At 32.0% G+C, this 24858-nt stretch overlaps 1 protein-coding gene across 2 annotated transcripts; it reads right to left on the bottom strand.

Moving 5' to 3' along the window:
• Nucleotides 1–11451: 11451 nt before the first annotated feature.
• Nucleotides 11452–19475, bottom strand: LOC145083257 (11-beta-hydroxysteroid dehydrogenase-like 4A). Of its 2 annotated transcripts, XM_079023370.1 has the most exons (7): nt 19402–19475; nt 19077–19320; nt 18795–18987; nt 13603–13688; nt 13000–13131; nt 12787–12915; nt 11452–11882 (listed from the first exon to the last, which is right to left on the bottom strand). In XM_079023370.1, exons 2-7 carry the CDS (start codon nt 19257–19259, stop codon nt 11652–11654), a joined length of 954 nt encoding a protein of 317 aa, XP_078879496.1. In that variant the 5' UTR covers nt 19260–19320; nt 19402–19475; the 3' UTR covers nt 11452–11651. The 2 variants fall into 2 exon arrangements, with proteins under 2 accessions (XP_078879496.1, XP_078879495.1); XM_079023369.1 differs by having other exon boundaries at nt 19077–19418.
• Nucleotides 19476–24858: the final 5383 nt, after the last annotated feature.

Genomic DNA, 24858 nt, shown 5'->3' with positions numbered 1-24858 from the left:
CTTCAGAATCAAATGCCCCAGATAATAAGGAAGATGAATTGAAGAAAATCATCGATGATGATGCCAACGATTTAAGAAATGAGCCACCAATTCTTAAGGACTCTTAAATTCCACCTTCACCACAAGCTACTAATACACTTGTTCAGGGGGATGGTTCTACTTCAACCTCCACATCCGATTCACCTGTTCATGGGGAGAATTCAAATCCCAAAGTCACCTATGACATTCCGATCTAGGAAGAGAATCTGATCCCGAATGTTGAGTCACATGCAAATTTCTAGGGGGAGAATGAGACGAAAAATAATGACTCTGACGTTCAATCGGAATTTGAAGACGTGATTGCAGAATTGGATCCTACCTATGATCCGAACTACCATCCATTGGCGAAATGGACCAAGGATCATCCTAAATCTCAAGTTATCGGAGCAACAACTTCTGGAGTTCTCACTAGAGCTCAACAAAAAGCGAATCAAACTGTGTTATTTTCAAAAACAGAATTTTGCATGTTTAATTCTTTCATCTCCAAAATTGAGCAAAAAACTGTAAAGATTGCTCTTGATCATTCTGATTGGGAGCAAGCAATGCAGGAAGAGCTTAATGAGTTTAAGTGTAACAAGGTATGGATATTGATTCCAAATCTAAAGGATGCATTTGTGGTCGGATTAAAATGGGTATTTCAGAATTAGCTTGACAATGAAGGCAACGTTATTCGGAACAAAGCACGGTCGGTTGTGAAAGGATATTGCCAACAGGAAGGTATAGACTATGAAGAAACATTCGCACCAGTTGCCAGACTGGAATCTGTTCGTATTTTCCTTGCCTATGCAGCGCACAAAAATTTCGAAGTCTATCAAATGGAAGTCAAGTGTGTGTTTTTTAATGGTGAATTAGAAGACACAGTCTACATGGAACAACCACCAGGTTTCATGAATGAGAAATATCTAAATCATTGCTACATTTTGGATAAGGCGGTATATGGTTTAAAACAAGCACCACGTGCATGGTATGAAACCCTTACTCGTTTCTTAAAGCAATCTAAGTTTAAGCAAGGCTCGGTCGACCCAACCTTCTTTCACAAGAAAGATGGCGACCATATAATGATTGTCCAAATTTATGTTGATGATATCATTTTCGGATCTACTAATCATAGTTTAACAACTGAATTCCGAAAATTGATGGAAACTAAATTTGAGATGAGCTAAATGGGTCCTATTAACTTTTTCCTTGGTTTAAATATTAGACAGAGTTCGGAGGGTATTTTCATTAACGAGGAAGCCTACAAGAAGTATTGCTTATGAAATTCGGAATGGTGGGAGATTAGGGATGTCAATGGGGGCAAACGGGACGAGGATTGCATCCCCTGCCCCCGCCCCCAAAATTTTACCGTTCCCCCGCCCCCACCCCCACCCCCGAAATCTCCATCCTTTCCAACCCCCGCCCGCGCCCCCGATTGATTTTGGGCTAACTTATTTGGGCTAAAATAAGTTCTTGTTTGGGCTAAAAGAAACTATTTTTTGGATAACAAATAGATATTTATAACATAATTTTACATGTTACAAACAACTTAAAAACATGTTTTTTGTTGAATTTTTTGTACGTAACAATCATTTTATTGTTGATTATACTTATATAATTAATATATGTCAATTTATATAATTTATTAAAGGGGCCCCCATGGGGTTTCGGGAAGGGACTACCAACCCCCGCCCCCGCCCTCGAAATTAAAACGGGGGTTAACCTTGCCCCCGTCCGCCCCCGTCCCCGTCCCCGTCCCCGATTTTTTTCAACAAATGCACCCATACGGGACAGGGCCCTCATGGATCGGGGTCCCACGAGACTTTTTGACATCCCTATGGGAGATTCAAAGGTCAAGGTTCCTATGGCATTCAGAACGAAGCTTACACCATCTTTGGACAAACCAACAGCGGATATGACTCTTTATCGACAAATGATCAGGTCTTTAATGTACCTAACAACTAGTCGTTCAGATATCATGTTTTCTGTTTGATATTGTGCCATGTTTTAGGCGAATCCACGAGAACCACATATGACTGCTGTAAAGAATATCTTCTAATACCTAAAACGAACAACCTTTATTGGAATATGGTATCCTTCCAACTCCATATTCTTTGTTCAAGCATTCACTGATGCTGATCTTGGTGGATGCAGTCTGGATCATAAAAGTACAACAGGAGGATGTCAGTTTCTAGATGGTAAACTTGTAAGTTGGCAATCTAAAAAGCAAACATGCGTCTCCTTATCCACCGCTGAAGTTGAGTATATTGCAGCTGCCTCTTGTACTTCTCAAGCGATATGGATTCAAATTCAGCTTAGAGATTACAGAATAAATGTGAAGAGGATCCCATTATAATGAGATTCAAAAAGTGCTATTCACATTTGCCACAACTGAGTGTAAATTCCAAGATAAAACATATAGCACTGAGGTATCATTTCATAAAGGATCACGTAGAAGATGGTAATGTTGAAATTCACTTTGTGAGATCCTCTGATCAACTAGCATATATCTTTACAAGAACCAACCTTTAATCAAATTCTACAAGGTTTAGGAATGGTAGGAGTGAATTCTGTACCAAAAACTACATAATAAAGAAAAACAAAGTTCTTATTCCGAACAGCCCCTAGCCTTCGGAATGCATCGCAATTTATTGTTCTTGTTCCGAACCACTCCGAACCCTCGGAACGACTTGGAATCCACTATTCATCAAGCGATTTGGAAGATCTTGTATCCTTTGTGTATTATGTGTTCTCCGGTTGATTCTGAGCCTTTAGAACAATTAGGAAACCACTGTTCACTTGAATTTCTGAATTTTCTTTTCTTAATATTTGTATCTTGTTTTATATTTTATTTATTTATTTATTTATTCTTTTTTTTTTCCAGAAAAATCCAAAATCACAAAACTATTTTCTTTATTTTTTAATTATTTTTTCAGAAAAATCCAAAATCAAAAAAAATATTTTCTTTATCTCTATTTTTTTTTTGAAAAATCCAAAATTACAAAAATGTTTTTCTTTATTTTAGTACCACTTTGAGAATACATTTCTGATTCAGGTACAATTTCTAATTTTTGCAATTCAGAACGATGGGACATGTATGAAATTCCGAATCTTTGTACTAGCTAAGTGTCCCTAGAAGCATGCTACTGCATGTTGCCCAAAGCCTCGAAGACTCTATGTTTGAAGCCTTAATGAATCGATAACACCAATCGTTTCTTCCCATGTAGGCTATAAATTCACATAAGTCATTGAGCTACCTTACTCTTCTCACAATGAGTTAAGAATTGACTGCTTAGTAATTTGTTTCTAGAAGAGTCACACCTTCTTTGGAACTATCTTACTATTTCTCCATCACATACGCTTTCACAATTGTAACACTCGAGACTCTCAGAAATTACCACTGAGGTTTATGGTTACACAACTTTTGCGTTGATGATCTTAAAATCGTTATCACCACGATTTTAGTGAAACCCAAAATCCGAAACCTCTTTCCGAATTCACGGTGAACAATTAAACTGTTCTAGATTTTCACCATGGAATTAACGATAATAACCTTTTGATTGGTACCTTATACAGAATAAAATCTCATTTTTATTTGTGCATGGTCTTTATGAAAAGCTCTCGACAAAAGAATTTTCTTCCCAAAAGATACATTTTTTTTGAGATTTTCAAAATTTATCTTGTTACTCTAAATATATCCAAAGCATACTTGTTATTATGGCTACACTGGTCAGACAAGTACTTCTTCCAACTTTCGAACTTATGTTGAGTTTCAGAATTTGGATGAAGCTAAAACCACCCTTTAAAGCCTAATGAAAAGATGCCTTGCACTATTTCTTGACAAATATATGATCGTAAATCAACGGGATGTCACACAAGCATTTTCGAATCTCTCTTGATTCAGAAGGAAGAGATCATTGCCCGACATCAATCTACTTTTATGTCTACTTTGACATCACAGATTCCCACATATATATTTTGATTTATTTCTTTATCTTTGGCACACTCTTGCACGAAAATCTTTATGATTTTTCAACGGTCTGGTCTCACAATTCCGAATAGTTACTTTCTACTCCGAACACAGGTTATGGTGATTGGTGATTCATTCTGAATGGCCGTAAAAGAAAAGGAGGTTCAATGAAGATAAGATTTCAAAAAGGCGCGTTCTTTTCGAAAACCCTGCCATCACGTACGTCAGTTATGCCGCCTGACATCATCCAACTGTCACGATTTTACAGGCACACTTTACGGGATATTGAAACGTCCACAGGGAATTTCTCTCTCCACTCATACCTTATAAAAGGGTAATCAACACTTGATTTCCTTCATCACTTTCAAAGATTTCAAAATCTATCAAGCGAAAAACCCTCTTCCCTCTCTGCACTATTCATCGTTTTCTCCAACTACTTCCAAGGCCGCTTCATCTGAAACTCCTTCTGTTGCTAAACAAAATGCTTCCTCAGTCATGTTGAACATCAAACCAAACCAAAACTTGAATTTGGATCTCGATTCTTCCAAGTATGTTAGTTCTCTCAAACCAATGATCGAGTGCTTGCGTTACTCTCTGTTGGATCAAGCCTTAACAATGGCTAAAAGTGTACCTTTGGTCCATCTGTCCAAGGCATTCTCCACTGCAAAATACAACCAGAGTGTAGTTGTGATTACCTTTAAACTCGACTCCAACAAAACCTCCTTCTCCAAGGCCTGGTTCTGCAGGATGCTAGGGTTTTCTTCATCAGAGGGTCTTATCGATCCTGAATCGATTTGTTCATCTACAATACTCGAGATGTTCTATCAAATGGGGTATCTTGGCAATATCTCTCTCCTGTCTAAGTTCAAGAAGCCCAGTCTTCCTCCTATGTGGAATGGGCTTTTCAATTTGTTATTTAATAGCTTCTCAGAACATGTTACTGGATCAGACATCGCTAGCAAGATAATTTGCACAATCATCTATGGTTTATACTATGGAATTAACCTTGATTATGGTTTTATCCTCTGGACTCAACTGGTTCAACGCACCCTCTCGAATTCAAGGTACTTAGAGATTTCCTGCGCTCGCTTCTGGTCAATCATCGTTAAGCGTGCAATTGTTCGCCTTCAGCTTAAGGTACCAGATGAGTCTGTGATTGCTGTGATTCCAATCTTCCATACTTCCAACTTTATCGTGTTCGATCCTACCAAGTTCGACTTTGTTGGATCCATCCTGAAAGCTATGCTCCTTAATGTTCCTGCAGACAATCTGCTTATCAATGAGTATCAGAAAAATCTTGCCTCAGGTCCTCGTCCTATTCCTAAACATTTAAGAAAGGCATTTGAGGAGGATAATAAGCCCAAAAAAGGAGGAAAGCAAAAAAGAAAAAGCGGGACCTTTCGAGCCTATTCAGACTCTGAAAAAGAAGATTAAGAAGGTTGCTCGCAAACCAAGATCTCCTCCTGCCGCTCAAGAGGATTCAGATTCTCATATTGTTTCGGATATTCGGAGGACTGAACAAGTTCAGAAGGAAGTTGAAGATATAGCTGCGACATCGCAACCCTTGGTCTCGGAACCAATTCCTACTTCGTCCACTCCGAAGGTATCCTCTCCAATCTCAACTTCTGTTCCTTTAATAGATGATTTATTTCATGTTCCTTCTCCTCCACCTTCTCTGATCACTACTTCTACACCAATCTCTATACCAATTACCATTGCTCCTTTCCCGAATATGTCTATTGGTGTCTCTCAACCACGAATTTTAGTAGCCCAAACCACTATTCTCTATACAGATTCCACTGCAACAACAACAACCACAACCATGTGTTCACCTCAAGTGACTGTCAACGTATATGATACGGGGACAGTTACTTTCGGTGTTACAGATGGCCCTAACGTCTCTCTTATTTCGCCATTAAGGGATGATGATACAAATATTATCTTTGGTGATGATCAAGATGATTTTCTGGATTTCGATTACAACCCATTCACTATTCATCAGACTAGTGATGACGACGAAGCCCCCATGACGAAATGGCAGTTCAAGGTTCTCAATGAAAAGTTGGCTACTCTGCTCGAGTCTTCCAAATCTTCGTCCAATAGCGAGTATTCTCTTGAGTCTCATAAAGCCCTAATCGTGATGTTAACGAAGGAGCATGCCAAGAATCTTGCTAACTCCAACAAAGCTGTTGAAAATTCTAAGAAAACAGTTCGGGAAACGACTGAAAAAGTCGAAAAACTACTTTCTGATGTTACAAAGTTCATGGCAGACTTCCGGACCTCTTCAGATTGAAATAATGAAGCCGCAAACAAAGCTATCTCAGGTCTCGAAACCACCCTTCAAATTGAAAAAGATGCTCTATCTAAGGTTCGTTCAGAACTCAGGGTTGATAATGCCGAGATGAGTGCTTGCATAGTGTCCAATATTGAGAAGCTACAGGAGGATCTTGCTACTGAAAATGCAATTATGGACAAACTAGCTTAGAAAACCAAAAAAGTTAACGTTCTTTCTGTCAAATTGAACTCTGCAACCATGTGTTTAGATTCCCTCGAATCTGAGAAGGCTGTCTCCCAAAGCTGCTTTTCGTACATCAATCAGTATTGCAAAGATTGATGGAAACTCATGATTCGATTCTCACCATTTATGTCCAAAAACATCTTTCTGAAAAGATCAAACCCGTTTTCGAATTGCTTAATCAATTAGAGGGTGTTTCGTGAAGCAGTGCGATTCCGAAACAAGGGGGAGAGTAGGTTACTCAAGAAAAGATTCATAAGGATCTACCCAACCAAAGCAAAAATCTGATGAGCAACATGAACAGAAACCAAAAGTTGACCAAAAGAGTAATGAAGCTTTTGGGTCAAAAGACAAAGGAAAAATCATTGATGAAGAAGAAGAAGAAGAAGATTTATCCGAAGGGTCAAAGCTCAAAAGAAAGAAACATGATAAAGAACTTGATGAGATTATGCATGTTAATCAAGAAGCTGAAGTTCGTGATGAGCAGGTCGCTCTTGAAACTCAAAAGACTCTCTTTCCTCCTTGGTTGATGGAAAGGATTTTGAATGAAGTTGTTGAAAATCCGAGCACTCACTGGCTGGAGCCAGCTATCTCATTCGAGCTAGAGAACACTTCAGGTTCTCAACTTGATTTGCCAATCACTCCGAAGGCATTCATGTTCAGAAGTTTTGAAAAGATTGAGAAAGCTCCGATTACGAATAATGATGTCAATCACACACTTTTCTCATTTTATCTCAAATATGGAAGGCCACAATACCATACATGGAGTTCAAAGAAGATAGCCATAATAAAGGTCTTCAAACCTGCTGAGACTGAAGACTTCATTAACGTTCGGTTCAAAGCACTCAGAGGGGCAAGCAATTCAGTATTTGAGTTTACACTTGCTGACTTGCCTTGCTTAAATCCATATGATTGGATTTCCTTATTCTCACTTTTATCTAAAGATGAACAAAAATATGAACCGATATTGGCTCATCTAAAGGGAATGCTAGTCAGCTACATTTAGGAGTTTGGCAAAATGGATGTGGAGATAGCAATGGTTTTGAGAAAGAAGCCGGTTCTGAAATCCAAAAATGAACCGAAGTATCTTAACAAGATGAAGCTAGGAAAAATCTGAAAGGATAACTGGAGTGTGGTGTTTCAAAAACGAGAAGGTGAAAAGGTTCAGAAGTGTTCTTTTTTCCTGTTGGACATGCATTTGTATTCAACTTTATGTCTGAACCATATCTTGGAGATAACCAAAGCATGTAAAGCGAATGGAGATCCGGATAAGAAATGCTTCTCGGATATGTTGAAGTGGTACATTGCTATTCGGAACACTCTTCTTGGACTAATGTTGAAACTGTTCAAAGTTCAGAACCATCAACAACAATGAAGGATCTCCTTTCTTTATTTGACAGAAAGGGGGATATTGTTGGGTCATTTAATGTGTTGTGTCAAATTTACTATGTTTGTAATTAGTCTTTATTATTAATGGATTGGGCCTGTCCATCTATTATTATGATGCTAGGGTTAGACTATAAATAGTGCATGCATGTATCGTTCTAGGGTTAATCGTTCAATATTGCCCTACATTGTCTTTACAGAAAAGTTCTAGTTGAACTCTTCTAAGGCATTGATTATAAAGCATTCGACACACATTTGATCATTGTTGTTATAGTTTAGATTCACTTTACTGTTACTGAATCTATCGATCTAATACTTATTGTTTCATCAACTTCACTATTAGGTTCCATTTCAACTTTACCGCCACTTTCTATATCAACTTCATGTGCCAATGCAACCTTCACTTTATCTTTTTTGCAATACTTAAAAAGTTAAGTTAAATATGTTGAGTTATACAATATATATATATATATATATATATATATATATATATATATATATATATATATATATATATATATCAAACATACTAGTTTTCTTGGGTTTCTTTTTCTTTGAACTTGGATTTGATGATTCCTTAATTGGGGTTTGAGGACATGTGGTTCTATTATGCCCACTTTCCCTACATATGCTGCATTTCATCACACTACCTCTTTTTGTGACTGAATGCTTTTTTCCTTGGTTTTCCCTCTCAATATGATCCTTTTTTCTTTTTGTTGATGATCTTCTTGGTAGCCTTCTCCTTTTGGGGGGCAATGACTTGATGTAGTCTACATGAGGCCACATGTCAATACCATTGAGTGGGTTAATGGTATACCTATAACAGTTTAAGAACATTGTTGTGGTAAACCACGGTGACACATACTCCTCTACATCCCTGTTGAGGTTTGCAATGCAAGCATACCTATTCACACAAGGGTAACCTGTTAAATGCCAAGTTCTACAGGCACATGTCCTGCTACCAAGGTCCACAACATATGCATCATACCCAAGTCTGACTTCATACTGTTGATAACCAAATGGTATAACTTTCCAAAACCTGTCCACATACACATAATGAAGGACAAACATATATAAGGACATACATTTTAAAGGACAAACATATATAAGGACAAAACATATTTAAGAACTTACCTTTGCAGATCCTTAAGCTTGGACAACTTCAGTCTAGTGGAAGGACATATGGTTAAATCCTAAGATTGCCCCTTAATCTTCTATCTATAAAGCCTCTCCATCATATAAATTCAAATTTCTTCTATCTATAAAGCCTCTCCATCACATAAATTCGAATTTCTTTTAACATGAAAGTGGATAATTACCCGGTTTAAGATAATCTTAGATTAGGACTTATTTAGGGTTTCCTGACTACACTATATATACAGCCTCAACCATAAGAATTTCGGTCATGCTATTCCTTATAGGGTTAGGCCAAAAAATTCTTCCTCTCTCCTCTTTCTCAATCATCTTCCTTTGTTAGTGTTGGGTGTGAACCATTAGAGGCGTGACATTTGTGATGCTTGCTCTCAAGGCTTCAACAACACAAGGATTTGGATTTTTATTATTATATAGCAATCAATGTATGATTTTTATAGCCCTATTTGTGTTTTTCGAAAAATATGCTAGTGTTCTAGGGTTTCTATTTTGTTGTTCAAGTTGTATGTTTAATTAGAGAAAACATATATCAATTTTTAGGGTTGTATGCATACATAGGATTTATATGTTTTGCATACTACTCACACCACTATTCCAACTACCATCAAGCCACTTCCCTTCCAAAAAGAAAAACCTACCAACACTTATCTGATTTGGAATTTGGGAAAAGAGGGAAAGAATGCGATCGATTAGAAAAGAAGGAGGATTGAATTTGGTGCCATTTTGCTGCTTAAGTCGATTAAGAGCAAGTTAGGAACAGGGAAGGATTGTGTTCGGTAAGGAAAGAATTAATGACGATTATCAAAGAGGAGTGAGTTTGGAAGAACGAAAAACATCGTCTTCACAAGATCTCCTTTCATATTTGCTTATATCTTCAGATGAAAATTACATTTTTTTAACTGAGATGGAGATTGCAAACACCATCTTGTTTTACTCTTTGATGAGCATGATACTTCTAATGTATCTAACACGTTGGTTATGAAGAGTCTTGCTGAATAGCCTGATGATTATGAGAAGGTGTTGAGAGATTAGTTGTGTCTTCTTTGATTTCTTCTTATTTTGATTATGATTAAGTTGAGAATTAGAGATGAAAATGGGTTTGTTTACAGAGCATTTGTAGATTTTAAAGGGAAATGTAGCAAGGGAGATGCTGAATGGGAGGATATACAAAAGATAAGATACTCTTTGGAATGTTGTTTGTGAAGTGATGAGAATGCAACAAACCTCCGAATAATCTAGTCAGTTTAATTCAACAATCAACAATCAACCTCTGTGTGTTTACCTTGTTCTTGGTGTATTATAACATATCAAGGGGAAGCTCAAAGTATATAGAGGTGACCATGAACAAATTTGGAAAAGGGGTTCGATTCTTGAGTTATGGTTGAGAAAAAAACCCATAAATGATTTTCATTGAGTTCTGATTGAAAACCCAACGCTATTGAGTTACAAATCTTAAAATGTTTTTAGTGTATGATTTGCAAGTGCGTGTGAGGGGAGGGGGGTGAGGGCATATTTGAATTTAAAAAAACTTTAAATTAAATAGAAAAAACATAAAAAAAATATCAGAAGGACAATTTAGTCTTTTCAATTTTTCGAATGACTAAATACGTAACGAAAGATGTTCAAAATGACCACCAATAATTTTTTTAAGGGTTTGGACGTTTTTCTGAAAAAAATGCATACCACATGAACCATTTTTTATAGTTTTGTCTATTTTTTCCCGTGTATAATAGGTATGAAAATTACAGTAAATTATAAAACAATGATGATCCGAACTAAAAAAAGAAAGATAAAAAGTTAACACGATTTAAGTTTGCTCTGAAAAAAATAATTTTTAATACTATTGTTTAATTTAATAATAATAATATCTAATAAAAATATTAAAAAGTAAAAAATAACAGAAACACAAAAATACAAATAATTCTAATTTTCCTTGTGACGAGGGTGAGACTAACGTTGGGTGAGGGTGAGGTTAGAGGCCCGATTGATTAAATAATTCTAAGAAAATAATATAATTAGTTTTGAAAAAAACAATATAATAAAAAATATAAAATAACACATTGATATTTTGAATGAAAAAAAAAGAAAAACAAAAATCGTCGGAACAAAATAAGTAATAAAAAATAGTCTGAATAAAAAGATAACATAAACAGTGAGTATTCGTATGGAAAGGGTTTGGTTGAAACCATCCTTCAAAACAATTTTGACCAGACGTCTGTATGCGACATGTTACAACCAAGATCCTTTGTTTTTAAAGATTTTTTGTTGTTTGATAAACTCTGCATCACTTAATCCTCAATATTGAATTTCAAACAAGGTTTGAGCACCTTTCTAAATTGTGGGGCCTAAGAAATCTGCGATATTTGTGTATTTTGTGTAAATACACGTTGCAATCATTAAAAACACAATCATAAGTACAAAATTTACCTTAATTTATCATGACCAATATATTATCTCCATACATGCACATATCCATATATGGTTTTTAAAATGTTTTGAAACGAAAATATTACTAATTAATGAGATGTTTAATTTGGATGCTCTTTTATTTATTTAATGGTTTTCATACCATATACTTGATGAGTATATAAAATCATGTATATGATCCAGGGTTTAAAGTGAACCATTATTGCATGATTTCCACTTTTGTGATGAAGCCTTCTGACGATTCACCAACAAGAGGCGGCGGGCTGCGTGCCATATCTCCGGAAAAAACATTACCCACAAAAAGACTGATCGCATCCATGGAGGCTCAGTCAAGTATTCATCTCCACGTCTCACACTGTTCACGATTGCCTTGGCACAATCTCCAACTGGGTATATTGGCACCCATTGTATATTTGCCTGCCAATAAATAATCTCATGTTAGTGACATTTGGACGTGTATTTTCAAAATGTTTAGTAGGGCTTCAAAAATAAAATTAGATAATTAGGTAGTTAAAATGTCATTTGGTAAAAAGTCAACTTTTTAATTTAAGAAAGATAACAACATTCATAATGTCAATTTGATGGGAAAATAGAAAAAAATTACGAAAATGAGAGGGAGAGTATTGCTAAATGAACATTAATGGGAAATATTATAAAATAACTACATTGCATTAATATAACTTTCTCACTAAACTCTAACCCGATTTTGCAAAATCAAAATAAAGAAAACGTAAACCATTTTACGAAACCTGGAGGTTAGAAAATAATTTTATTGATTAAATAGTCATGTAAAATGGCTATTTAATGATACCCCACTTAAAATTTTGGTAACTGTTGGTGTAAGGTGGATTGACGTGGTGTTACTAAATAAAGTTTAACCCGGCGGTCGAACCGGGAACCGGTCATCATATCGGTTCAACTAAAAAATCGGTTTTTAAAACATTGCATCTTATTGATTTATTGTTTTTTTACTGTATCGGACTACCAAAAATCATAATCAAATTTCCCGAAACATTAGTAAAAATAATTGAAGTTCATGAGTGTTTGTATGTGCATTTTCATAATTATTATTGCGACATCTAAAATCAAATTTCCTTATTACATATTCTTACCCAATTAAGTATAAACTTGTAATTAACTTGATGTCATAGTTTCAACGCATATCCTAACACTCTCTTATTATCTATTTTAGTTGTATTGTTGGTTAAAATTTGATCTATTTAATAAATGTAAAAATGGACCATGGAATGATCAAATCATATGATGATTAACACATCAAATCATATGATGATTAACACATTGATAGACACATATTATTTACCTCATTTAAGAAATCATCATTAGCTAATGGTGTAGTGACTGTCCCGAGAGTTACCATTGTTATCCCGATGTCCGGAGCAAGCTCAACTCGTAGTGTTTCAAAGAAGCTTTGTTGTGCTACCTTACTTGCCTAAAAAATCCATTTTCATAAGAAGATAAATAAAATATTAAAAACATACACTTTATTAAAAGAAATCTTGAGCTTTGCACTTACATTATACACACTCATTGTTGGCACATTAAACCATCCACCCGTAGACCCGATCACAACTATTCTCCCTTTTCTCTTTCTAAGATGTGGAAGTGCAAATTGTGTGGCATTAACTGATCCCCAAAAGTTTACGTCCTAATAAATAATAGAAAATGTATAGTCTTTGGGTGTTCATGTTGTTATATATTTAGTCTTTGATTTAAGTTCCACATGTAAGATATGTAGAGTAATTGACTTTATATATATATATATATATATATATATATATATATATATATATATATATATATATATATATATATATATATTGATGAAATTGGGTCGAAAACAATATCATACTCTAGCACGCATGATGAAGTATGTGTTGAGCACCTCGGGGATACAAAAATCCAGCTTTGATGTCAAATTAGGTTATGTTCGATGATATATATATATATATATATATATATATATATATATATATATATATATATATATATATATATATATATATATATTTTCTAAAAGTGTCTTTAAAAAAGTGAGACTCGAATAACTATATAGAGGTTGATGAGACTTCTAATAAAACACCATGAAATAAACAATTATAGTATAGATGACAAGTACCATGATTGAAGCATAATCAGTGATGCATCGTTGGTCTTCAAAAAGACCAGGTATTATGATCCCAGCATTGTTTATAAGACAATCCACTGTTGAAAATAGAGTTTTATGTAATTATAATGATCACAGTTCATTCTTATGCTTCTACAAATGCAATGATATGTTTATGACATAAAAAGTTCATTCTTATGCTTCTACAAATACAATGATATGTTTATGACATAAAAAATGATTGACCAAAAGTCAACAAATGCGACCTTATAATTTATAATAGGTTATTCTTATGCTTCTAGTGGATATGTAAATTTTATTATAACTATTTATTTTACTTTTACAAAATAAGTGAATCATTAAAATTTATTTTTTTTATATGTTTATTTTTGTAAAATCTTCAAAAGATTTTGTCTCAATATGTTGTTAAAATTCAAGTGATCTTCTCTTTACTATATCAGTGAGAATGCATTTTTTTTAAAACAAGTTTTCTTAAGGGTTCACACTTTAATCTAATGACATATTAGTTTTATAAAATATAAGATAAATTGTTTTTTCTTCAATTTCAAAGAAAAGAAGTGGTTTTTCATTTTACTATTTCAGTGAATTTTCATTTTACTAATAGATGCAAAATTTTGTTCTCCAAATCAAAAATCTTCAAAAGATTTCTTGTAAATTCTATTTTATTAACTTTTCAAAAGAAAAACTTCAAAAATAAGATTGTTTAAATATCAAAAATTTATTTTACAAGATTGTAATTTTGTGAAAAATATAATGTTAAAAAATAAAATGATTCAAAATATTTATAATTAAGATAACATTTAACAAATGGTCCTTTGGTTTTAAATTTTTTCTCCAAAATAGATCTTAACATTTTTTGCATGAATGATTGTTTTTGGAGAAAATTTTGCATGCAATATATGATTTTTTTTTTTTTCTGAAAATTCACATTAGGTCCATTTTGTGAAATTTAAAAAAAGTCTCTTACACTTTGTATCAATCATCATAAATCAAATAAAAAGAAAAAAAAACTAAAACATAGAAAATAAATATTATATAAATAAAAAATAGAACTTATTAATTTTAATCAACTTGCAAATATATTTTATTTAATTTATGAATACATTTTGTTATATAAATTTTACCTAATTTTAATCAACATGCAAAATTTCGTAATACAAGTATGTTGTCGTCGTTAATTAAAAGTAAAATCCAGACAATCAATAAATTATATTAAATTATATTGACTTTATAAATATTAATTGAAATATAAAAAATATAATTCAATTTAATCATATATTATTCAAATTTAACTTTTAACCAAACCACTAAACTGACTATATTTAATTTAGATAAAATTACAAAAATGGTCCCTGTGGTTTGCCAAAAGTAACAAAGTCAGTCTCTGTTAATTTTTATTAATGCAAATAGCCCATATGATTTGCAAAACTTGCATAGATGGCCCTTTTGACCATTTTTGAAATTTCTTTGATAAAAAGAGTTAAATTGCTAAGGGGAGGACTCGAACTTGAACTTGTGACCACCACCCCTTAAATTACTAAAACCTTAACCAATTGAGCTGAATGCTCTATTGATTTAGTATTTCTTAAAACTAATTTATATATTAACAAAATCGTTAAAACATAAACAATAAATAAATTATAACAAACATTTTTTTACATAATTTTTTTTAAATAAAGCAAAATGTATTTTAGTCGTACTATAAAAAAATAGTTTTTTACAAACAAATTGTATGTATTTTTATGTATTTATTTTATGTAAAATATATATTTTTTGTCTTTAAAAAATACGTTTTCGTATAAAAAATACGTTTTTTTGTAAAAAATGTTTTTTTTATGTATTTGAAATAGTAATAATTTACACTACTCATGACATAAAAAAATGTATGAATTCTTTTGGGTCGCTAGTTCTAAAACCGTTTTTTCGATTATATGTATTAAAAACAAATTAACAACGATTTTGTTATGTATCTAAACAATTTATACGGTTTTTTTTCTGTCAAGAGTAGGGTTAATAATTGTTATTTAAAAAAGATATATCACTGTGTCTTTCCATTTTCATTTTAACCATACGATTTAGAACTTGTGATTAAGATGAATACAAATTTTAAATAAGATATATAACCAATATGTTTTTTATGTTTTTTTAAATACATATAAAAAACCATACGTATCTTAAATAAGATATATACATATTCGGTTATATGTATTTTAACCGAATAGATTTGTTATGTATCTAAACAATTTATACGGTTTTTTATGTTTTTTTAAATACGATTTAGAACCATACATATTTTAAATAAGATATATACATATTCGGTTATATGTATCTAAACAATTTATATGGTTTTTTATATTTTTTAAATACGATTTAGAACCATACATATTTTAAATTATATATATATATATATATATATATATATATATATATATATATATATATATATATATATATATTCTGTTATATGTATCTAAACAATTTATACGGTTTTTTTTATGTTTTTTTAAATACGATTTAGAACAATACGTATTTTAGATAAGATATATACGTATCCGGTTATATGTATCTAAACAATTTATACGTTTTTTTTATGTTTTTTTAAATACGTATTTCATCTTAATCGCAAGTTCTAAATCGTATTGTTAAAATGAAGAAGGAAAGACATAGTGATATATCTTTTTGAAATAACAATTATTAACACTACTCTTGACATAAAAAAAACCGTATAAATTGTTTAGACACATAACAAAATTATTGTTAATTTGTTTTTAATACATAGAACCGAAAAAACGGTTAGAACTAGCGACCCAAAAGAGTTTATACATTTTTTATGTCATGAGTAGTATTAAGTATTATTACTATTTCAAAGACATAAAAAACATTTTTTACAAAAACGTATTTTTTAAAGACAAAAAATATATATTTTACGTAAAATAAATACATAATAATACATACAATTTGTTTGTAAAAAACTATTTTTTTATAATACGACTAAAATACATTTTGTTTTATTTAAAAAAAATTAGGTAAAAAAATGTTTTTTATATTATATTTATTGTTTATGTTTTAAGATTTTATTAATATATAAATTAGTTTTAAAAAATAATAAACCAAAAGAGCATTCAACTCAATTGGTTAAGGCTCCCTTACTTTAAGAGGGGTGGAGGTCATGAGTTCGAGTTCTCTTCCTAGCAATTTAATTGTTTTTTTCAAAAATGGTCCCTGTGGTTTAGTAAATATCACGAATTCAGTCTCTTTATACTTGAAAAGACGAAAATGCCTTTACAGATTCAGTTCCTGATGGCAGAATAGTAAAAAGGGTCATCTATGCAAGTTTTGCAAACCACAGGGGCCTTTTGCATCAAACAAAATTAGGAGAGACTGACTTTGTTACTTTTAACAAACCACAAGGACCATTTTTGTAATTTTGTCTTTAATTTAATTTGTTCTTATTTAATATTTTTAAAGTCAATACAATTCATTGATTGTCAAAGTTTTACTTTTAATGGAAGACAACAACAAACTCGTATTATTAAACCAAAGCCGAAACATATTTTACATTTAACTCAATACCACACAATTATTATTTTAAAACAAAGTGGCAACATATTATTATTTTTATAATAACATATTTTTTGTAATAACTTATCATATTTATTTGTAAAAATAAATATATTTGTATAACAAAAATAAAGGTAAATCTCTCAGATTATATTACAATTATATTATTTAAAAACTAACAGTAGATAAAATGATATTTATACTTAAAATACATCTAGATAAAATAAATAGAAAAAGAAAATATTTAATTATGAATTATAGTTTAAGTATTTTAGATAAAGGTTAGATAATAAAAATTATTTATATATTACATAAAATATATTTGTATGTTGATTAAAATTAATGAGTTTAATTTTTTATATATAAATATTACATTTCAATATTTTAGTTTTTTTTTTTTTGCTTTTTTATTTGATTGATGATAATTAATATATAGTCTAGTAGATTTTTTTATAAAAAAATTCACAAATGGTACTTATACGAAGTTTTAAAAAATTTCATAAATGATTCTTATATGAAGTTTCACAATACTTCACAAATGATCCTTATCGGGACTTAACGTCTGTCTCTCTAACAGTCGTTAGGAATAAGTGACTAACAACCATTTGTGTGCGAAGTGTTATCCAAAAGGACTATTCATACAGGAAAAAAAAGGTACATAAGGATTTTTTTTAGAATATATTTAAAACCAAAAGTCTCATTTGTTAAATTTTGTATATTTATAATGCAAAAATGTTATGCTTCCATGTTTTTATGATTACTAATTTGTTATGATAAAACATATTTTAATTTAAGAATATTATCATCTGTAATCATACTCTTTATGATTTCAAAATTATATTATTAAAAAAAATACTAAGATTCAAAACTTGTAATGAGGCAAAACTTGGCTTGATTGAAATATTATCTGATCCAAAATATTATATTCCAAAGTGAAATTATACATCATGTTATGAACTAGAGTCTATATGAGAAAAAGATAATTTTGTTTAAAAATATGTAATTAAAAAATATTATAATTCAAAATGTTTATGATCTTTAAATGTTATATATAATATTATTATGATTCAAAAGCCTCATCACGTCAAAAAATTCCATTTGACACTTTGCATACCAATTTTTAGATTTTTATCGGATCCTGACTTATGAAATTGAAATATAAACAAATTCATTTTAAATGTTTAAATTCCTAATGATTATATAATTAATTTTGGATAGTAGTTCCTATCCCTAAATATTTCCACATGGTCGTATTGCTCTAAATGGAGTTCGAAATTACCTAACAAAAAATCAATCATAAAACATATAAAATATATGTTTTGGGGTATTGTAAATCTACCGTTAATTTAGATTATTTAGATTTTTTTTTTTAAACGGCAAACTAATCTACTCATAAATTACAATCGATGTATGAAAATACTTAGACCTATGAAATGTATTTTTCTTTGATAATAGATTAGTTAGATAAAAAAAATAAAATAAAATAAAAGCTCTTCTAAAAAAGGTCGGCTAATAAATTTTCTTCAAATGACTTTTGGATGCCATAGCTACCATATGAGACATGAGTGCAACAGAATCCTACTTACAGCATCAATGCGAAAGGAATTGATGGCGAAACTTACATTTACCGAAACGGTTAATCGTTTCATTGACAAATCTCTCGCAATCCTGACGCTTCGAAACATCGGCCTTGATAACAATTGCCTCCGCCGCTCCCAGCTCCTTAGCTTTTCTGGCAACCACCTCTAGCAGTTCTCCTCTTCTCGCAACCAACGCTAAACTCGATCCATGTTTTGCATACTCATACGCCAAATGCTTCAATAGTGTAAACCCATCATCAATTCATATATTAATTACGGATGTAATTTGAAAGGAAAAAAGTCATATGCATTTGTATAGGTTACCTCGCCGATACCAGAAGAAGCTCCTGTAATAAGCACAACTTTTCCGGTGAGGTTTTCTTGGTATACAGATCGGGTGCAAAACTTCAAGATGCGGAGCAATGAAAGTACAGGCAAGATGAAGATGAAAGAGATGATCGATATAATAACAGAAACAATGTTTAGGAATATGAGAAACAGATCCATCGATCACTTCAATTCAGGGCCACTAGTAAACTCAAAGCTGGTCGTAGTTTCTAGATTATAACTGGAAAAATGAATACATACATATATGATTGGCGGGAGAATTTTTCTAAGTTAAAGATATGTTGACAAGCAAATTACGTACCAAAAGATAGTAGGCCAAGAACTTGTTAGCCTCTTAATATATAAGCTGTGGAACCATTGATTGGAAAATTTAACGTGGGTAAGTTTATATATATATATATATATATATATATATATATATATATATATATATATATATATATATATATATATATATATATATATATATATATATATATATATATATATATATAGGGTTAGGTTAATATGAGACGGTCTAATTTTGTGAGACCGTGAGACGCATTTTTTTTTATTTTTTTATTTTTTTAGTTAATTCAAGTTCTGAAAATAATATTTAAAAAAAGAGTTTTTTGATTTCTCCATTTATTTTGCATTTTAAAATTATTTTTAGAATATATACAGTGTAATATTCTATTTAGAATATTTCACGTATTTTTTTAAAAAAAATAGGATTTTTTTTTTTAATTTTTTTAAATTTTTTTTAGGTAATTCAAGTTCCGAAAATAATATTTAAAAAAAGAATTTTTAGATTTTTCCATTTATTTTGCATTTTAAAATTATTTTTTAGAATATTTCACGTGTTTTTAAAAAAAAAACGGGATTTTTTTTTTTTAATTTTTTTTAGTTAATTCAAGTTCCGAAAATAATATTTAAAAAAAGAATTTTTGGATTTTTCCATTTATTTTGCATTTTAAAATTATTTTTAGATTTGGTCTCACGGTCTCACAAAATTAGAATGGTCTCAAATGAACCTGAACCTATATATATATATATATATATATATATATATATATATATATATATATATATATATATATATATATATATCACGAAAAATGATTTATTAAGGCAATTAACTTTTCTGTATATTCACATCTGGGTAACTATCTTTTTTTTTATACACATCTAGGTAACAAACTTGTTGGAAGTGTTCACATATGACCATTATGACCTGCTATAGCAGGTTAAATCCTAGATGTGAACGCTTTTAACAAGTTCTTTACCTAGAGGTGTAAAAAAAAATTCCCTAAATATCACCAAAACTAAAAGTAAAAGTAAATTACACGAATGGTCGATGTGGTTTGGAGGAATTTATGTTTTTGGTACCTAACTTATTTTTTTTAAACTTGGATGGTCCCTGTCTTACCTAAAAAAAACTATTGTGCCCTTATTAATTTATTTTTTAATTAATTTTCTTATTTATGTATTTATCTTTTACATATTAAAAAAAATTAATAGACCTCACATATTTGTATATCTTCGGATGATCTCTACTGTTTATTTTTTTTAATTAATTTATTTTTTTAACTTGGATGATCTGTACTGTTTAATTTTGTTACGGGTTTGGTCTCTGTCTTACCTAAAAAGACTATTGTGCCCTTATTAATTTATTTTTTTTAATTAATTTTCTTGTTTATGTATTTATTCTTTATATATTTAAGAAAAATTAGTAGACCCCATGTATCTGTATCTCCTCACCGTCACATATCTCATCCTCCTCAACTTTTATTTATTTTCCATCTTTAGTGATATCGATGTCTTCATCATCCCTTCTCTTTTCGATCCTTCAACTCCGTCAAATCAACACCACAACCCACTAAAGATGAAGAGACAATAGGTTATGGTGTTGGTTCGTCAGAGTTGAAGTACCAAAAAAAATGGTGAAGACGTCGATTTTACTAAAGACGGGGTCTATTAATTTTTTTAAATATATAAAAAATAAATACATAAATAAGAAAATTAATTAAATAATAAATTAATAAGGGCAAAATAGTATTTTTAGGTAAGACATGGACCAAACACGCAACAAAAATAAACAGTATGGACCATCCGAATTAAATTTCTCAAATGTGGTTTGAGGTTGATGGTGAAGATATGCAGATATGTGGGGTCTATTATTTTTTTTAAATATATAAAAAATAAATACATAAATAAAAAAATTAATTAAAACATAAATTAATAAGGGCAAAATAGTCTTTTTAGGTAAGACAGGGATCAAACGCATAACAAAAATAAACAATAGGGACCATCTGAGTTAAAAAAATAAGTTAGGGACCAAAAACGCAAATTCTCCCAAACCATAAGGACCATTTGTTTAATTTATTTTTATTTTTCGTTTTGTTTATGTTTGGGTAACTATTTTTTTGTATACATCTAGGTAACGAACTTGTTGAAAGTGTTCACATCTAGGATTTAACATGCTATAGCAAGCCATTATGGTCATATGTGAACACTTGCAACAAGTTTGTTACCTAGATGTGTACAACAAAAAGATAGTTACCTAGATGTGAACATATAGAAAAGTTAATTACCTTAATAAGTCATTTTCCCTATATATTATGATAACATTTCCTTTTTAAGACTTGAGAGCATTAACTTAGAGTTTTTTTTTTCTTTTCTGGATACTGATTAATTAACCACAAATTGATATATCTAAAGAAAATGACCCACTTTATGGTAAATTGGCAAAATAACCTACAAGTCCAGAACGGGTCACTCCGGATTCAAGCCTGACCTGGCCATTTAAGAAATGGGTTCTAGACGATTAAATAGACCCCTGCTTAATGGAATTCCGAAATGCACACCGAGACACACATCATCTCGGACTTATTTGACGAAGTAAAAAAAGGGCATGTGATCCTTACGGTATTAAGATTTTATGTGTAAGTTCTTACTTTCTTTAGTTGTTTATGTGTTTTTTTATGGAGTATTAACTGCAAAAACATAGTAGTAGAATGTTAAGAACATATAGAGAATTCATTATTAATTTGTATCCAAAGTTTTAGAAAGCTACTTATTTGTTGTTAGTGATCATGTAACTTAGAAAACTTGTTTAGGATCTTGTTCGTTGACATTAGTTGTCCTTTTGAGTTCTCCATAATGAAGTGACACATTTTGGAATGCGAAGAACATTACGAAATACAACGAACATTCTAGAATGTGAAGAACATTATGGTCCGGAATGCCTATAACAATTTGGAATGATATACCTAACAAAAATTTATTTTTGAAATTAAATAACTTGCTCAATATTTAGCATGACGACTCTTTTGATGCTTCTTTTATGTCGTGTAAATCTATCATTGATGTCAATATCATTGCCAAGGTACATCACCTACCGACATGCAATGATATCTTCTAAACGTTATGCTTTGGTAGGTGGATCGATATTCATGCAGATGTGGAAGGGAATCAATTGTGTATGCATAATATGTTTTGCAAAGAAGTTGTTACAAACCTACGAAAAAGATAGACACAATGTCTTTTGAGTTCAACTAGGAGTATGATTTCACCTTGGGAGAAAGGAATTTGTGTTCATGTCGGGTTCTAGTTTGGTGTGTAACGACCCAAAATTCATAAGTAAAAATTTCATTTTTAAGTTCATCAATCCCAAACATCATATGTTTCAAAGTCATCCAAAATAGAACTATCACAAAACATCAGAGTAAAAGAGATCATAAATGCATAAATCATGAGGGGGAGAATGTTGTGCCATCAAGTCGGGCCCTTCCCTTTTGTATCAGAGGTACCTGAAACCAAAAACATATTTGTAAGGCCAAAGCTTAGTGACCTTCCCCAAAATACCGCATACATCATACACATAATATAATAGCGCGTGGCTGTGTCAGGTCCGTATCAACCCCCGAGTCCATAACAACCCCAAATAACAGCAAATAGTTGTGTCGAGTCTGTATCAACCCCGAGTCCATAATGACTCCAAGCCCAAATTGGATCCATGCATATATCATACAATTACATCAGTAATAATCATACAATATCATACATTCTACACAAACAAGACATTAGGCCGACCTTGGTGCCTTCGACCCACTAAGATGGTAAGAAGACTCACCTCTAACTTAAGATAACTGAATTACACACTCGAGCTACTGCTAACACGGCTCCTCACACTGATCATAACTCAATGATAACCCTAATTAATGATCGTGATTGATCCATAAAGAAGGTCTAATTCATTCTTTATCTATCTAAGGGCAAAAGACCATTTTGCACTTCCCATCCATGCCCCAACTAGTCAAGGCCCCATAACCCCTAGGGACCAAGGACCAAAAATGGCCTAAAAGGGGTTGTGAGTGTACACCCGTCATACTGCCTGCTACGCCCCGTGTACAGATCGATTCACGAAGGAGGGTTACGGGGCATCAGCCCACTACAGCCCAGCGTACAGAGCATTATTCTTAACGTAATACCCTAACGTCCAAACTCTAACTAATGGTCTTCATGCATTAAGACTTCACATCCAAAATTCAGATCCAAGCCTAATAAAACATCTAAGCCATAGAATTTCAACCTTTATTCCTTTGCATGGCTAGAAGGATCCCAACACCAAAACCCTAGCTCATTCAACCATCTAAAACTCCGTAATTCTTGCATGGAAGAATACCAAGTTCCAAGCTTGCATTTTTATGACACTAAACACTCTAAAATGTCTAAAAGGACAACTCAAAAGCTCTGGAGTATTCAATACTAAAAAAGATCAAGATTTTGGGACAAAAAAACATATAACTAAGCTTAAACAAGATCTGTCAAAGGAATCATCAAGACTTGAACTTTATACCTTGTGAATATGCACAAAGACGAGAATAATCTGGATCAAAAGGCTTGAGAGCAATACCACCACTTCAAAGAATTTCCTTCACCGCCAAGAATACCAAAACATCACTAAAAAGCTTCAAATCTTGCACACAAGGATCAGGGTTTCGAGATGGAGGCTAAGAGGGATAGAGGTTGGAAGTAGGAAAAGGGTTTAAGGCCACAAGGATCTTTAAATAGGGTCCAAACCCTAAAAATTAGGGTTTGACCCTTACATGAGTATGCCCAACGTACGAGTCTGAGATCGCGACCAAAAATAAATGAGCTATGCGGGGCGTAACTCCAATTGTGCCATGCATAGGGACTAGAAATGCAATAATTTTGGGTTTTAAGCTATAGTTTGTATTGTAACTGGCATCGAATGTTACAAATCTTCCCCACTTGAATCAGACTTAGTCCTCGAAGTCCGTTGCCGCAAACAAATCTGGCTAGTGCTCCCTCATCTCATCATCGGGATATCAAGTTCATTCAGAGCCTTTCCCGTGATGCTACAACACCTTCACTAGGTTCACATCCTTGTAGTTCAGAGCCTTGGACTTATTTATAAGAATTGCAATCGTCATTTCCACATAGTTCAGAAGCTCATCGACCAGAATGTCATCCAAGGGAATCACTGTAGCATCGTCAATTACACACTTCCATAATTGAGAGACATGGAAAGTGTTTTGGATCTGGCTGAGCTCATTAGGAAAATCCAGCCGGTATGCAACCTTTCCCTCCCATGATGTAATCATGAAAGGACCAATAAACTGGGGGCCCAGCTTGCCCTGCTTCCGAAACCGGATGACACCTTTCCAAGGTGACACCTTTAGAAGTACCAAGTCCCCCACATAAAACTCAAGGTCTGAACGTCACCGATCTACATAACTCTTTTGCCGATTTT

This window comes from Lactuca serriola, chromosome 1 (genome assembly GCF_051521515.1).
Source record: "Lactuca serriola cultivar US96UC23 chromosome 1, Lser_US96UC23_V15, whole genome shotgun sequence".
NCBI classification, from domain to species: Eukaryota; Viridiplantae; Streptophyta; class Magnoliopsida; order Asterales; family Asteraceae; genus Lactuca; species Lactuca serriola.
Note: the sequence above shows the minus strand (reverse complement) of the source record. Positions and strands in the feature narration are given on the sequence as shown.

Excerpts from the sequence above, each read along its gene's own strand:
- LOC145083257 (XM_079023370.1), bottom strand. The coding sequence starts at position 19,259 with ATGGATCTGTTTCTCATATTCCTAAACATTGTTTCTGTTATTATATCG. Across the intron at positions 18,988-19,076 it reads CTTCTTCTGGTATCGGCGAG|CATTTGGCGTATGAGTATGC; the intron begins GTAACCTATACA and ends ACACTATTGAAG. Across the intron at positions 12,916-12,999 it reads CAACAATGAGTGTGTATAAT|GCAAGTAAGGTAGCACAACA; the intron begins GTAAGTGCAAAG and ends TGGATTTTTTAG.